Consider the following 17,926-nt stretch of genomic DNA (forward strand, 5'->3'; position numbering starts at 1 on the left):
TCTTCTGGACCATAAATAAAAATAAGGATATTTTTAAATAAAATAAAAAATTTAAATCAGTCTTGTCATTTCTCACTACTTAAGCCATAGTTCCTGTTATAATAATCACATTCCATGAAATGAATCATTTCTCATAAAAATCAGAACACTGGAATAAGGCAGTGTGTGATGCCCCTCACTGGGTGGGTGATGCCCCTCACTGGGTGGGTGATGCCCCTCACTGATTCAGCTGATTGTAAAAACAATGCTTAAAAGCAGATGGAGAACTGAGGAGAATATTTCTGAATTAGAGACCATGCAATCAGGTCTCTTGGAAATAGAGGATCCACTTTTTAGCAAATGCTAATTGTTGGTTGCTGCATTTTAAAAAGAGGGTACTTGGCTAGCAAAGTGACTTCGTAGGTAAATGTAGTTGCCACCAAGCCTCAGAACCTATGCTTTATCTCTGAAACCCACGTGGTGGCATGAGGGAACTTCCCCAATGTCCTCTGACCTCCACGTGCACGCCATGGCACACACGAGCGCGCGCACGCACACACACACACACACACACACACACACACACACACACACAATTTTTTAAAGACTGCAGAGGAAGAGTGACTGAAGTTTTAAAAAGAAGTATAGTACTTACTGCCTGTGGCCTCTTTAGAAGGTTCTAGGCACACTATAGGAATGTTGAACTTTGAGCCATGGCATAGCGTCTTCTAATTATTGCTTTCACACATGCCTCAGATCTTCTTAAGCCATTGTAGAATTTATGCTGATATTGTCTTTTTGCAACTTTAGTTCACCCAAAATTCTGTTTGTAAAGGTCCATAGAACCATTTCAACACAAAGTAAATATTTTAAAAGTACTTTTGTACTCTTTAAAAAAGAAAAATATGTCTTATTGTTCAAAAGAGCTCATGTTTGTGTCGATTGGACAGTGCAGTGCAGTTCAACCATGACAGCAAAGCACTGGAAACCGTACTGGTGTCAGTGCCAGGCCACTGTAACCTTTATCTAACTGCAGTGTTTGAGAGGGTATCCATTAATGCTTTCCAGTCTGGCATATGCATTAGTAATCATCCTAGCATTTACTAACATGCATGCAGTGAAGTCTTCAGAAGCAGAGTGCTAATTTCTAGTGATTACCGCCCTTATTAAATTACTGTTCACAGCTGAATACAGCCATTCTGATTTAGCCAATCCACCCTATCCATAGACTCACACTTTCATCCATATTTGTTTCTTTCCCCTTGTTACAATGATGGAGGTGACCTTGAAGCATCTAGACTCTGTCCTCTGCCCTCCTGAAGATGTCTTATTTGTCCTCATCCTTCTCCCTCTACTGGTTCATCCTGTCACCATGGAAACTCTATTGGCCTCATGTTACATTCTAACTACTGCTCATTCTCACTTCCTCATACACAAAACTTCTCTGAAATCTTCAGTTCTGGGGCTAGAGTGACCCATCTCAGTTAAGAGCACTTGCTTTTGCAGAGGACTTTGCATGTGATAGGGCACAGCCGTCAGTGACTGCATTCCGTGATTCAGCAACCTCTTCTGACCACACTTTGTGCATATACATGCATTCAGATTAACACACACACACACACACACACACACACACACACACAGAGGGGCGGGGGATAATATCTAAACTTTTAAAAATAATAAAAAACTTTCAACTTTGAACTTCTTCAGTTTTCTTGTCAAAATTGTCAGTAGGTTTTGTGTTACTTGAAGCAATAGACTTTTCTCATTTTCAACTCTCATCTTTGCTTAGCGCAATTGTCTGAGCCTTGCTTTTCAGTGTTCTCTTATTTCAGTTCAAAACGTACCACATTTCTGATCTCTGTCAGCCCCTCTTTATCCCTTGCATTGTTCTTTGGCAGATAATTCCTCCTCTTCTCCACCTGTAAATGCTTCTTGCCTCAGCCAAACCCTCATGTGAGACCATCTTTTCATTCCCACTGCTCACAGGACCATCCTGTTAGTCTTGAATAGTATCTGTCATCTTATATTTCCTACCAGATATTGATTTGAACACAACCCTTTCCTCTTTCCTGTTTAACATAGTTAATTAAATGCTTGTAGAATTATCAAAGTGCTGCATTTATATACACATCTTTGTACCTTAACGAACGTTACAGCCATCCACCAAGTAGTCAAGTCAGAAACTTCGGGGTCTTCCTTGGTCTTCCCTCCTATTTGGACTTTTCTTGCAGTTTATACTGTTAGCACTCTAATGCCAACTGCTGCTGCCAGCATCACTCAGCTCCTGGCAGCCTCCTAATTAGTGCAGCAGCTGCCTCCCCTCATGGTCTTGTTCACTTAACAATTTTCCCAGTCTTCTTAAGCCAAACTCAGCTCCCTGCACCTTTAAGAAAAAGCAAGGTCCTCAGCTCGCTCTGCCTAACTCTACATTACATACACTTCTGCTTCTTCAGCCTCATCTACAAGTGTCCCATTTCTCTCTTCCTCCTGAAGAAGCGCTCCCTACTCTGTCACCTTCCTGCCTACTGTGAGTAGTCATCAGACTAAATAACTAGCTTTTGTCATTCAAGCCTCAACTCCAATCTTATGTGCATCTAAAAGCTCCTCCTTCAGCCCGTCTGCTCTAATGAGTCACTTCCTTGTTAATTCGTCTCTCTCCTCAGCAGTGCACACTGCAGAGGGGAAGACCTTTGACAGTCTCAGTCAAAGTTGTATCCCAGTAGCTGGCCCACACTAGCTTCTCCAGCAGGGCTGTCTGTAAACACAGATGAACTTACTCCACTTCCCAGTTTATTTAATTTTCAGTGTCACTTGACTTTTCACAATGTTTTACTTCTATATTAAACCGTTACTGTTTCTATGTCACCCTTTCAAGTGTATAATGCAAAGCATGTATTAGATACATGTTGCCATATATATGCATGTCTTATATATCCTGTTATTTTTAAATTGTTGGCAAATAACTGTATATGGAAAAATATTTTAATAATCCATATAAGGCATAAGCACTTTCAGTTATTTTATATTAAATAGATTGATACTAGCCTTGATAATTAACACCTAGTTAACATTCTTTGTATACTTGTTTCATACATCTAGATATTAAATTAAATATTCTAAGTACTCATCTATGCTAAATGTAAGCATAACATCCTATGAGCCACCAACCAGGCGCACACTTGGGCCATGCCCCTGGCACACGTGTAGCAGAGGTCTGAGTAGTCTGGCCTCAGTGAGAGAGGATGCACTAAGTCCTCATGAGACTTGAGGCCCCAGGGAAAAGGGAGGCGTGGGGGTAGGGGACGCACCCTCTCAGAAGCTAAGGGGAGGAGGAATGGAGTGAGGAACTGTGGGAGGGGCCATCGAGAAGGGAGGCAACGACAGGAATGTAAATAAGTAAAATAACAAAAACTGAAAACTAAAAAAATAAAATGAATTTTACAATAATAAAATCAAAACAAAAAATTAGTATATTAAAAACTACTTACTATTAAGGCAACAATGTAAATACAGCATAGTATATTAAATGTTATCTTGAAATTTTGTTTCTGCTTTTACAAAATTTTACTAAAGTTTCTTAGAGAATAAAAAAGTTCAGAATGCTTTACATTTATAAGCATAATCTATGAAATCGTATCCATAGTCCATCTGATTTCTCTACCATAAAGAAACCTTATAGCTTCACCGTAACAATGGAAGAAACAGTGTTAGCATTAAAAGTGCTGTCAGTTGTGATAACAGCCTTTTAGGATTGCTAATGGGGCCAGGGTTGGAGCTCAGTTGGCAGATGCTGGGGAGATGCCCAGGTCTGACCTCCAGTACTCCCAGCACTTAGGAGGTAAGAAGCAGGATAATCAGGAGTTCCAGGTCATCCTGGACTACATAGTGAGCTGGAGATCAGCCTAAACTATGTGACACCCTGTCTGAAGTATATACATATTTTTCTGGAGATAACATTTATTTGGAAGATAATTTTTCACGTAGAAAGATCGATACAATACGTTTAGGCCTCACATAAATCTAACCTGTAGTCAAATCTTAGGGTGCTTGTCCCGAATGTCTGTGTAAGTCCGTGCTGAAACAGCAGCATGTGTTTAAAGGTGTATCTCTAGGAAACGGTGGCACAGTCAAGGATGTTATAAATGCACGCATTAGCTCCCAGGCTCAAAAGCAGACATTCTACAGTGACCGATTCTACACCGCCTCCCTTCATCCCCACCTGTCCTGTTACTGACCAGTCGTTGGTTAGTACACTGGGAGACTCGCATGTGCCTACAAGTCCCTCTTGTCCCTGTTTCTGTGATTTCTTAAGTGTTTTCAACCTAGTTTCTGTAATGGCATTCAAAGTTAGGACACAACATAAATATATAATCAAGGTGAGGCTATGCATTCAGTGTTTTATCATTTAAATTTGTGTGTGTGATCTGTTTAATTGGTAAGCATTTGGATAGGGTCTTGCACGGCAGAGATGAGTATAATCAGAATGTATAGCGAGCACCCTGCTTACTTTTACTTCCTTTCTCGTTGTGTTACATTTTTGAGGGTAGTCGTGTTATCAGGCCTACATGGGGCCTGCGTGGGTCTGCCTTAGGCCCTGTGCAAACATGCTGCGGTTGTTTAGCCTCCTAACAGTGGGAGTGAGACTGTCTCTGACTCCTTTGCCTGGCCACGGGGCCCTTTTTCTCTTGCTGGGTTGCCTCATCCAGCTTTGTGATAAGGGTTTATGCTACTCTCATTGCACCTTGTGGTTGGGCTGTGTTCACTTGTTACCTCTAGGAGGCCTGCTCTTTTCTGAAGAGAAATGGAGGATCTGAGGGAGAGGAAAGGTGGGGAGAGAACTGGGAGGAGTGGGAAGGATAAACTGTAGTCAGCATGTGTTGTATGCAAGAATAAAGAAAAATGAATAGAATCAAATAGAACAGAACAAAACAGAACAGGATGTCTTGGACAGTGTGATTTGGAAAATTATGAGGTTTGGGGGAGGCTACTGTATGTATCAGGGTATCAAGGAGAATGATGTAAAAGCCGATTTTAATGCCTGCCATCTTGTGGGCAAAGATTTAGTCAATAGAAGCTTAGAGAGGTGTACACACACACACACACACACACACACACACACACTCTCACACACACTCACACAGACACACTCACACTCACACACATACACTCACACAGACACACACACACACTCACACTCACACACTCACATACACTCACACAGACACACACACACACTCACACACACACTCATAGACACACACACACACACACACACACACACACAGAGTTTCATTTCAGACTATAGAGACATAAATGCTTTCTTGCTCTTTAAGTTCTTAGTTCAAGTTTTCAATACTTTTTAGTAGAAACATCTATAATTTTGTGAACATAGTATTCTGTCTCAAATAATGAAGGGTGATCACACATGCATAATTTCTTTGTTTAACCTTGGAAGAAATTGTATCTAAAATTGGTATATCCCACTTTTTCAGGAATTCTTCCCATGATAGTGTTTATTTGGATGGTTAACAGGAAAATATAGGTTTGTGTGTATGTTTGTGTATGTGTGTATATTTTTTCCTGGGGTCAGAGATTATACAGATATAATGCAATTTTATATTTACCTTGTTCTCTGTATGGAAAGAAAAAACTTTCACTGTTTGCCAACCCTTGGGAAAAGGAAGTGTTACCATCAACAAGTAGGGTTAAGGTTATTTCAAATGGGATCAGTATGTTCCTAGCCTAAGACTTGGAGCAGCTAATGTAGGTCTGCCTCCATTACACGTGTACATCTGAAATACAGACTATAGATTTCCCTTCATCCTGGAAATTCCTCACATTTCCCCAACTTAGATATGAGCCCTAGATTCCCAGGCTTTTCTGCAGCATCAGAAACAGTAGCCACCACAGAGTAAAAAATAGACCCTGAGTGTTCTCACGTGCTGTGCTCCTGACTACAGAGCCTATCACATCAGTCTCCTGAGCACGGTGCAGAGTGAGAAGCAGCGCATGTGAATGGCTACAAGTCTCCCCTTGATTTCCTCCTTAACATGAGCTGGCCCATGGGATATAAAGTAAGACACTGCCCTCACTGTTCTTAAAGGCGTTCTACATTTGCATTATCATGACGTAGAGTCTGAGCGTTTGATTGAATTACCCAGTTTACACAAGCAGTCCACTCTTGCTAGGGCAAGAGGAAGGACTGATTGGCCGTGGCATTATTTTACTGAGCAATAATTAGCAGACATCTGCATAGGCATAAACCTCCATGACTTATGCAGAAGCCGTGTAAAGGCAAACAGAAAGCATGTGCAAGACTCGTCTCCACCTGCACTCTCTTCACCCACCTCATCGTGTGCAGTGCAGGAGCGAGCCTTTCCCAAGCATTTCCAGATGCATCGCTATCGTCTCGTGTAACAGTTATAATCCATATATAAAAGGTACCAGACATATACCTAAGAATGGGTTATACATGGGAGTCACCTGAGACTGGACTCACCTGAATACAAGAGATAGTCAGTACTCCACAAGGTCAGGAATGGCAGAGTTACCAGTCCTTCAAATAGAGGGAAATGGCATGTGTGTCGCTGATAGTGGGAAAAGGTCTGCAGTGTCCCCATAATCCTTTAAGAACAACTCAAGGTACCGCACAGGTGTCCGTAAGAAATCCTGAGCTTCCACATCCTTGTCTACACTCCGTCTGCCTGGCCTAGGGTCAGGGCTTCCTTAGCCCTGTGTGTGAAGACGACAGTCATGTCCTGTTTTATTTTCAGAAGTCTTGTACCAGACAGTCCGTAGTTAACCTTCAACTTGTGTAGAAAATGGATTGAGCTATACTGTTGAGTGTGTTCTCGTGGGCTAAGCCTCTGGAGTGAATGCAGAGCGCGCTTTGATGCAGGTTAGAGTCCGTCCTCTGCAGCATTTATCTGGCAGCTTCCTGTACTCACTGCTGAAGTGGCTGAATTCGCAGCTTCAGGGTACAGTAGCACTGCCCTACATACATCTTAAAAGTAGACTAAGCAGGCAAGAATGCTTTTTCATATATTTACAACTTAAAATTTGCTTACAATCAAATTTTCAGATGTTTTTGCTTAGTTCTTTAAACATGGATTTTTAATGAGTTTAGCTGTAGATTTTGTAATCTACATATTTCTGTTCATAAGTTTTGAGAACTACTTCTTAGTTTAATTTATCTTCCAAAAAGTCTTTACTGACAAGCCAGTATATGAATTTTATCACTGACATGATTGATCTATTATTCAGCAAAATAAAGGAAAGAAATTGTTGAATAGTCTCAGATAAGTTGGAAGCTTTATGTTAAAAATCTTATTTTTATGACAATTTGGGTTTTTTAAACATTCATAACCATCTATGTCTTATCTGATGTACAAAGAGAAAAGTTTCAAAACTATATTAAAATTTTCCCAAACTATATTAATTATTTTAAGGAGTTTTAATGAGTTATCACAGAAAGTTAATAACACTTTTTTCATTTAAGAGACTAGTATTATATCATCCATGATATAACATCCATGTTACATGGCTGTATTGCCTCTGACATTTTTCAGATATCAAATTTCTATTTTATAAAGAAAGGGGAGAGATTGATATAGCCTGTTATTCTCTGTTAATCAGGATGATTTAAGATTCTTTTCCATTTCTAGGACTTACTCATTCAGTAGTGTAGTCTAACTAGAGTTCTGCTTGGTGCTTAGATGACTGTAACTAAACGTGGTTATTTCCAGTTTACAGTTAGGCGTGCCCGGCTAGAGCGCGGTAGTGCTCATGTGCTAACTTTGGGTTGTTTAAGGCATTGACTTTACAGCATGTTTAGTTTCTTTTCATTCCTTGTTAGTATTCCTCCGTACCTATAGTCTCCTGCCCCACCTCCGACAAGAACGTTCCTCTCTGTTCAAACATCACAAGCGTTTTCCTTTTGGCATTGCTTCCCAGCTCCCCGAGCAGTGTAAGCAAATTGGAAAGTTCAGCTGTCATTCTTGGAAGGTCATAGATCACACCAGCAGCCCAAGTAATCCAAGAGGTTTTAAGCATCATAGCATTTAGTTTAAAGTGAAATTTGCTCTGACAGGGCTGGCAGACCAATAGGAAAAAGAAATGTTTGTGCTTGGAAAAGTGCATGTGTAGAGGCCTGGAGCGTAACTGACGGCTGGAAGCGGTTTCAGTCTGAAAACAAATCATTAAGAGAGTGCAAGGGGTAAAACACACAGTTCATATTTTAAAGAGTCAAAATGAACCAGCAACGTAGGTTAGCATTACACAGTCATTAGCTCGGGTGCTCACATTTAACTCACTCGGTACCAGACGGCTGGTTAGTCTGTCCCTGAGAAAACATTGCTACCAAGGCGATCCTCTGCACGTGACACGTCTGACAGTTTTGTGCCTTAAGAAGAAGAAAGGCATCGTGATAGATCACATGAGTGTGGCCAGTGACAGGGGACCAGTGACAGGCAAGCAGTTATTTGAAGGAGGTGCTAATGACAGTTTACTGATGTGGAACTTACGCAAGCCACTCGGTACGTGCCGGGGTGCGAGGCATTGCTTGACAGCACAGAACCCGCCAGTAGGTTCAGAAAGTTCTCGTGCACAATTGAAGACATGTAGTCAAAGAGAGCTAGACGCTGTGCCCTAACTAAAAGACTTCTCTAGAAGCCAGAGAGCACTGCAGGCGGAGGCGGCTTCTCACCTCAGCTTGAGAGTCAGATACAGCGAGTTGTCTGAGGCACCAGCGCTACAAGTAAGAGAAGGGAGGAACTAGTTAGTAGCCGCAGCTCCTTTCATCAACTGTTGTTCTCTTTGGAAAGCCAGTCTAAAATCAGAACAATACAAAATTTATAAATATTTTCCTTGAATGTCCAGAACAAATAAAACAAGAATAGAAAGAATTTCTAGTAAAGGGGACGATGAGGCTAATGAGGAAGGGCTCTTGACGTGCAGATTTGAAAAAAAAAAAAAGACAAATTCAGAAACCACTTCCATGTATGGAAATGCTTGTGATTTCCTTCTTGATTGACAGCCCACTCTTACCCCGACAAGTGTTAGCCATTACTCTGGGCTAGTGAAATAAAAACATCTAATTCTCTCTCAATTGGTGCTAAGAAGACAAGTCTCTAAGTTCCTTCATTTCTCCCTTCATGCACTGTGTGCTGTGCCGTCAGGACTCCCAGGAGTGGGCATGTCACTGTTTGTCAGAGTTGTTCTTTCTCTCCCTCCTGGACCTGGTCAGGGTGCCGCAGAGGAAACTGTAGGTCTGCAGTGGGCGGGGACAAGTATTAATTGAGATTACAGGGAAGTCAGAGAAGTGGGATTTCACTACCAATCGGAATAAATGAAAGACACTTTTTACACACGCCCGCCCATTGGTGTGAATTCATTTTTATCTGAAGCATCACATAGTCACTAACTGGAGGAATCCGCCCCACAGTCTTTTCCCCTTCCAGCTGACGGATGTCATTAACAATGCTTTTAATGAGTCCCAGACGAATGATTTAAATACAGCTTCCCTCCCAATACTTACATAATTTGCCCTTTATTTTGAAAAAATGAAATTTCATTTAAAGATATTATTCATGGGGCTGGAAAGCTGGCTAAGTAATTAAGAACAATTTCTACTCCTTCAAAGGACCTGAGTCAGTTTCCAGCACCCACGTCAAGCAACTCACAACCACATCTGACTCTGGCTGTGGGGATGCAACACTTCCGGTCTCTGGAGGCACCTGCACACATGTGGCACACACAGGTACACACACAAAGAAAACAGACCCCCTGAGTATTATTTATGTTTCACTTTATTAATAATAAAAGGCAAAATATAATTATGTGTATACAACACACAAAAGGAAATTAAAATTACGACTAAACTGTGTCTTTGTGTGTGTGTACATATGACAGACTCATTAAAAGACTGCATAATTATACTCTTGCATTTCATTTTCTCAATGATACAGTGATTCAATTTCAAAACAAATTAATGCCTTAGAGAAATCTAAAATACATGTGTACAACAGTTAAACTTACAAAAGACATAAACGTTTTTGCTGTTGGTTCCATGACAGTTTTCAAACTATGCAGTCAGAATAGTACTTTAATGTGCAGGTTTAACTTTTCACTTGCAAGCAAGCTAGGCATAGTGGCTCACACTTTTAATTCCAGCACTTGGGAAGCTCAGAGGTAGGCTGGTCTCTGTGAGTCCCAGGCCAGCCAGAGCTACACAGTGATACACTGTCACAAAAAAAGAAAAAAGAAAAGAAAAAGTCAGTGTGGAAGACAGTCACTTAAGCCCCACGGTCACAGACTTTACGTTCAGGGACAGGTGTTTCCTATTTTGTGTGAACTAGATTATTTCACACTTATAAAATTGAAGACATTAGTTATCTGAGGAAGCAAAACTTCACTCCATGCGTGTTAAATAGTTTAAATGCAATTAGCTGTTTTAAAACTCAGTGGCACATTCTGAGTACAGTGGTAAGACAAGCTCGCCATCTAGTGGCGATTTTGTAAATTACATTTGGGCGCCCGTTCTGAGACCTTATTAGGTATTATTTACTTGTGTGGCATTTCTCTTCCTACACCAGGGATTTCAAAAACATGGAATTTTCTTACTATTAAAGTCAAACTAGCTTCCTAACCTGTCTGACAGCCCCATGGAATATTTCATGAAGTACTTCCTCTACTCATGGGGAAGGCTCTCTCATTCAGATTATCTGTAGTTATTAAAACTTTGAGTCAGTTTTAAAACCACAGTCTTAGCTCTCAGTTCCAACCTAGAAAAGTTTTGTAACTAAACTTTCATTTCAAAAGCTAGAAAGATAGACCAACAGGATGTCCCCCGACACGTGCTGTCAAACCTGACAGGCTCAGGTCAGCCTCAGGACCACGGACGGAAAGAAAGAGATCCATCGTTCCCACAAGTAGTTGTCCGACCTCCACAAGTGTGGGCACAGTGCACTGCACATACACACAGCCTTTGCTGTGAACTGTAGCAATTTGCTGATTGTTGTTTACAGGACTCGAGGCATGGGCAGATACACTCCCTGCTAAATGTTTGACGTGTGTTTGAGCTTATCCAACACCTTTTTTTTTTTTTTTTAACCATAGATAAGTTTCTAAAACTCAGGATAGGTTTTTTCAAAACTATTGAGTTCTCCAGAGAGTTTTACCTCAGTCCACTCGTCACTGGAGACCTGAAGTCCTGTGCTAGTTCATACCACACACTTGAGACTTCAACCAGAACGCACCGCGGGCTGCTCTCTGGCTGCTACTGTGTCTTACTCCGGCCTCTATGCCATCTGCATCTCGTTTAGCCCGTGCAATCCTACCTGTCTCTCCAGACTCGTCCATCCATCCCGATACTCTTCGTTCAAGTTACAGTCTTATTGAGTACATTGTTCATGCACATTGGGTTGCACTAATAAGACCAAGAGGTGGGGTCCCCGTGTGTGCTGTACTTGGTTCAGATGAGACTGAGCACCATCAGGGTAGTGTGGCTCTCAGCTGCTGAAGTGATCTCACCCACATCAAAAGTATCATAGATACTTAGTGAAACTCTTAAGTTATTTCAGAAAACATGAAGCGGACAGACTGTGTCCCGATGACTAAATTAACAGGGTAGTGACCAGGAGAATAGACTCCATGTATGATTGCAAAGAGTAATTCTGCGGTTACAGGGAAAGGGTTTGAGAAGAGTATAATAAACCTTCCAGCGGTCTGCCATACCCACACATGGAAGCTGCCTTCATGGAGTTCAAACGCCGCGTGTCTAGGAGTTCAGACAAGGTCCGAGTGAGCTCTGGCAGCAGTGTTGTGAGTTAAAGTACAAACAAGATTGTTTTAAAATATTTTCAGTCTCAGAGCCTATGTGCTCATGAAAAAAATGGATCAAAAGTATTCTCTCTCATGCTGACGTCCACTAATGACTTTATTACGGTTTGTACTTGTCTTGATGCCTTAGTTTAAAGAAGGAAAAATCAGGTTGCTCTGATCTAATCATAGCGAGATAACGATGATGCTTTTCACTTACGCAGCACTGTCCACCCAAGGATGTCAAAGTGCTTTGCAAACATGCACTAACTAAGCCTCAGACGGCCGAGGTAGGTGCTTCTCTCTCTTCTCCAGGAAACCTGAGTGCACCAAGGCTTCCTGCTGGCTGCCACCTCCCTGCACTGTGCTGCATGTACGGCGCCACCTGTCGTTCCCAGACTTTGTTTTTCCCGAATCATTGCCAGTTTAGAATTAGTGAATGTTGCTTGAGGACTTGTTTCAGATCCTACAAATATAGACAGAATTCAATCTTCTGCTTCCTCTGTGTCAATGAAGTTTGTAGATTTATAAAATCAAATTCCAAATGTTCTTTATATTATATTATTGTTGAATTATAAGTGTATTTTCACTTTAAGGAATGTTTTTCCATTTTCTTCTCTACGTTCCCCTAAAGTCATTGTTCTTGGGTATAGAACTTAATAGAGATTGATGACATTATCATCCCTTGATATCTTTTTACCAGAGACCCCTTTTTCTTGGACTAGATTTATCTGTTACCAAGAAAATACACTGGGTTTTGGTAATTAAACAATTTAAGATGTTTTCTCTGAACACTAAAGACAAAAGTTAAATATCACTAAGCAGTCCCAAGAAGACACAGCAGTATGGTGGCTGCATATGCTAATATATGGTAATATAGGATTTACAGACTTTACGTAGATTGAGAGCAGCAGAGAGGGTTTGTACATACAGAGACACACTGAGCGATTACAGTTAATTCCACATGTATAGCCACATGTTACTGTTATCTGTCAGTGCCAAGCAAAGCTCAGATGCCGCACATCACAGCTTAGTTTCCTTGGGTTCCTAGGTCCCTGGTCAGGGCACACAAGTGTCCCTGATACGGTTAATGCCGAGTCAAGTGCGCATAAGTCAGAACAGCCCAAGTTTTCTGCATCACTGCACCTCTGTATCAGTGTGTCTGTCCCTTCCAGAACTTACCGCAAACACTGTCTAATTCCATTTCAAATTGTTAGACTCTCATAGTGTTGACCCAGAATCCACATTAATAATGCTGTATCCTTTTATCAAGAAAGGAAGTAAAATTAATATCCACGTGATCCAAAGGAATATCTGTCTACAAGTTCTACTATCTTAGACAGCCCTGTGCTCCACTACTTTAGAATTACCCACACAAGAGCTCCAAGTAGACAACTGTAGCTTCCCAACCAGCCTAACCTAAAAGACGGCCATGACTACAAAACAGTCCACAGCATCGCAGTTCTGTCCAAGCCAGTTAAATGTCCTTCAAATGCTTCATCCGCGGTACACGAAGGGTGAATCAAAAGGAGCCACTGTTAAGTTAGTTTCCTTTCTTCCCGGGATATAGATGTGTGTGTGTGTGTGTGTGTGTGTGTGTGTGTGTGTGTGTGTGTGTGTGTATGTGTGTGTGTATGTGTATATGTGTGTGTATATGTATGTATGTGTGTGTATGTATGTGTGTATGTATGTGTGTATGTGTGTGTATGTATGTGTGTATATGTGTGTATGTGTGTGTGTGTATGTGTGTGTATGTATGTGTGTGTATGTGTGTGTATGTGTGTATGTGTGTGTATGTGTGTATGTATGTGTGTATGTGTGTATGTGTGTATGTATGTGTGTATATGTGTGTGTATGTGTATGTATGTGTGTATGTATGTGTGTGTATGTGTGTGTATGTGTGTATGTATGTATGTATGTGTGTGTATGTGTGTGTATGTGTGTGTGTGTGTGTGTGTGTTCATATCAAAAATCCCAGGTGCTGCCCTACACATTGCAGCGTACACTCAGTTGCCACCCACTCTGGACTGCAGACACAGAACCTGCCACAGCGACCTAAACACAGGGATATAAAAGGTTCCACACCTAAGGGTGGGCTTTTCCTTCACTTTCCTGGGGATGCAGACTCTTATTGGCAGTGTAACTGGTGTCTTTATAAAAGGGGGTGGGACTTGACATTTACAGTGAAAAGTGCAGTGTATAGGCATGTCCAAATGTATTTATCCGTTTGACAAGCCACATAGGAAGACAGTGATGAGGAGTCTGCCTATCCACCATAGAAATATGGAAGAGAAGTCACTCAACTCGAATGTAGAGTCGTCTCAGTCCGAGGCTCTGCTGAGCCCCTTCCTCCCTCCCTCAGTGGGAAGTGTGTCAGCCTCTGCTGTCCTATCCTGTGCCTGCATGGCAGACTGCCTGCCATCGTCATCCGTCGTGTAGAGCTCCTAAAGTCCTCCCTTGAGACAGTCAGCTTCAAACCTGCTTTCTTTGCTCGGTGATCTACTGCAAGCCTCTAATTTCCTAATCTCAAAACAAGGTTTCAGACTGAGGAATGACAACAAATTAACGGGACCTGGTACGTCCCAGCTGTCAGCCTCTTAAAGGTGCTAAGGAGTATGTGAAGTGCCAGGGAGAAAGGTGGGGAAGGAGAAGTTCAGATCCATCAGCTATAATCACCCCTTCCATGTCAGGGAGTTAGGAAATGCGTGAGTGGCGTCTGAGTACTTAGGAGTGGTCATCAGGGAACCGTTCCTCTAATTTTGAATAGATGTACCCTGTGGATAAATAGAAGTTTGTTGAATCCCCCAATTTCTGGAATATCTTTTTATTAATTAGATTTATTCTTTGACAAGTATCATACATGCATATAATACTTTCTGGTTACTCAAAACCCCCCACCCTCTCTGGAGCCATCTCTAGAATAATATTTTCCCTTCACCTCAGAGTTTAATCTCTTCAGTGGGGCAAAGTACAAAGGAGTATTTACATTTTCACAATTTCAAAATAAGGTACAGACTTACTCTTCGGATATAGTCTGAGACATATACAAACACTTGAACAATGTGCTATTAGCATTTCAATACTAGTATATTTCGGTATAATCTTATTTGTGAGAGGAAATGTGAATATATTTTTAATCAGAGTGATATTGTATTGGTGAAATTACCTTTCTGCTTAGTAAAATCTCACATAATCTTAATTCATTTAAATGTGCTATGTTTTCAAAGCTCAATTTCTGCATTGAAAATGATTTCCTTTGGCTTTAAGTCCACTGCATGAGCTATGCATGCATGAGCATGTTGAAGCCGCCCTAGCTGCCTGGAAAATGGACATCTTGCCTTTTTGTCAGCATTGGTGACTCTTTGCTAAGATGCTTTTGAAGAACAGATTTTCTTCTAACAGTTTATTCGTAGACAAAACAAAATTGTGAATTCAGAGTAAACTGTGTCTGTGCTGTGGGCTGTCTTTGTGACTCTAGGGCTTCTGCTTGCATAGAGTAAACCAGAGCATACAATTGTGTTGCTTTTACTAAAAAGGAAAAGATACACAATTTGGCTTTCAGAGTTTACAGACCAACTCTGGCTGGTTTGCAGGCCGTGTAGCGTTCTCTCTTGTTCTTTCAGACTCGTATAACTTAGATGTGTTGGGAGTTCACTGCTGATACTCAGATTGCATATCCTATTAATTGGGGGATCGTCTCTATTCCTCAGGACAGAGACCGTGCAATAGTCCGCAAACCCTTGCCATGCCATCATTCCCAGTGCAGTAATGCACTCACTGCTCGAATGTGATTTTCCCTAGTCCTTCATAATTTGTTCATTCAAATCGTTTTCAATTGAGTCTTCTGCTTTATGTGGAACAGACCCTCCAGACAGGTTTCTGATATTTGGACATATATTGTCAGAGGCATATATTTTATTGTGTACATTTTAATGAGAATATAAAAGGTTAATAATATCTTTGAAAATTATGTCGCTGTCAAGGAGTCTTTGAAGTGAGCTTCTGGGGTCCTGACAATGACCTGCTGTGGTTGAAAGCAGAGCACTTCTAACCTGCCTTTCTCTTTCCAGCCTTGGAATGGATGGCTTTGGTCAGCCAGTGGGAATCCTCGGACGCCCCGCCACCGCATATGGATTCCGCCCTGACGAGCCTTACTACTACAGCTTTGGGTCTCGATAAAATCACCCTCCCATGTATAACTCGGCTGAGGAGAGATCTGTGTGCTGTGGGCTAACCTTGAATCTTGACTTAATAATGCATGTTGTTCTCCTGTGGGGCTGCGTTGCTTATTTCTCCCCGCTGTTAGCTTCGGGTTAGCGCTAACCTCACGCCTTTCGTTGACATGGTTGATGCTCCACCGTTCACGCATCCAGCCACATCTTGAGGTGAATGACATTTCCCATGAGACTGCTGCAGAGCTGCTAGCCTGGAAAAGCAGATGCTACACCATTTACACTACGTGACTAATCTCTATTAAAAGGTGGCATGCCCGCAAAGGAGTGGGCCAAAGTCATGTGTTCATACTGTGTTTCACAGGAACCACTCATGTACATGGGATACACATACTTTTTTTTTTTTTTTGCGTTCTCTTTCTTTTTATAAACTCCTAGTGTTTCGTGTGAGCCATGCTGCCTTTACCTTTTATTTTAAATGAACCTCATTCTTTTTATCCCATGCTGTGTCTGGAAGTTTCTTTCACAAAGTTTTTAACTATATGAGTTTTTTTAACTTAACAGTGAACACATGCTATAAGTAAGTTATGCACGTATAGACTAGCGAGTGACCCAGAGTCCTGACATGTTAACTGCAGCAGACACTGAGGAGCGGGATCCTCTGTGAGTGCAGCAGGAGCAACACTGAGCTTGTAAGTTTTGTTCTTCTGAGATGTACGATGTAAACTGTGAAGATGCTAAGTATTTTTGCCTTACCTAAGAAAATTAAGGAAAGGACTCTCTGTTCACTTAAGTTAGAAGTGGGTGGTGGGAATAAAAGGGACACAATGATTAATAATGGGTTTTGAAAATAATTCATTGATTGTAAAATACTGAAAACTTTCCTTGAGAAACCAAGCAAATGAATCCAATATGAGCACAGATCATCTCCTACTGAAGGAAACATACAATTCAGAACAGTGCAGGTCAAGGGGAAGATTTCTGCTTTTAAATTTAAAATCCCACTGATCCAAGTATACTGTTTACCTTAATTCACACGTTTCACAGAGTCCTGGTGCTGGGACGGTCATCTGCCTGAGAAATGTAAAGCTAAGCAACAGGTGTGCTCTCACCTGACACACACGGTAGTGTATGATCTGGGACGGCGTCTGTGTGTGCTTCACAACTCTGAATGCATGCAGCTATTGTCTTTGTTTCCCTTTACCCACAAAATATTAAAGCCAGAAAGGTTCGAATCAGCACTGTCCAACTCTCATTTTTACGACTAAAAAAAAAAAATCTATGGTGAGAGCCAGTGGGATGACTGGGTAAGTAAAGTCACTTGCCACCAAGCCTGAAGTCCTGAGTTCAAGTCCCAGGACCTACGTGGTTGAAGGAGCAAGGCGATTGCTGCACATTGTCTTCATACATGCACCCTAACCCCACACTGTGACACACGTGCACCCTACATGAACCCCAAGACGACTACGTGTAAAATATTTTTTTAAACTGAGGTGAGATATTAATGACTTGCCCATGTTTCTATATTTAGTCAGTGGATTACCTGACTTGGTTTTCACTACAGCAGTCTTTGTACAGATGCTTCCCTGCTGCTTATCACATGTGTAGTCTATGTACACGTGCTGTCCATCACATGCACAGTCTATGTACACGTGCTGTCCATCACATGCACAGTCTATGTACACATGCATCCATCACATGCACAGTCTATGTACACGTGCATCCATCACATGCACAGTCTATGTACACGTGCTGTCCATCACATGCACAGTCTATGTACACGTGCATCCATCACATGCACAGTCTATGTACACGTGCTGTCCATCACATGCACAGTCTATGTACACGTGCATCCATCACATGCACAGTCTATGTACACATGCATCCATCACATGCACAGTCTATGTACACGTGCATCCATCACATGCACAGTCTATGTACACGTGCTGTTCATC

At 41.5% G+C, this 17,926-nt stretch overlaps 1 protein-coding gene across 4 annotated transcripts in view; it reads left to right on the plus strand.

Moving 5' to 3' along the window:
- Positions 1–17,209, plus strand: part of Kifap3 (kinesin-associated protein 3) — a 138,542-nt gene extending 121,333 nt beyond the window's left edge. For 2 of the 4 annotated variants that reach the window (XM_087580238.1, XM_087580239.1), the window contains exons 20-21: positions 12,024–12,089; positions 15,870–17,209. In XM_087580238.1, coding sequence (XP_087436364.1) covers positions 12,024–12,069 — 46 coding nt within the window. In that variant the 3' untranslated portion in view covers positions 12,070–12,089; positions 15,870–17,209. 4 annotated transcript variants of the gene reach the window in all.
- The last annotated feature ends 717 nt before the right edge of the window (positions 17,210–17,926 follow it).

The sequence above is a fragment of the Rattus norvegicus genome, chromosome 13 (assembly GCF_021556685.1).
Source record: "Rattus norvegicus strain SHRSP/BbbUtx chromosome 13, alternate assembly SHRSP_T2T, whole genome shotgun sequence".
In the NCBI taxonomy this organism is placed as follows: domain Eukaryota; kingdom Metazoa; phylum Chordata; class Mammalia; order Rodentia; family Muridae; genus Rattus; species Rattus norvegicus.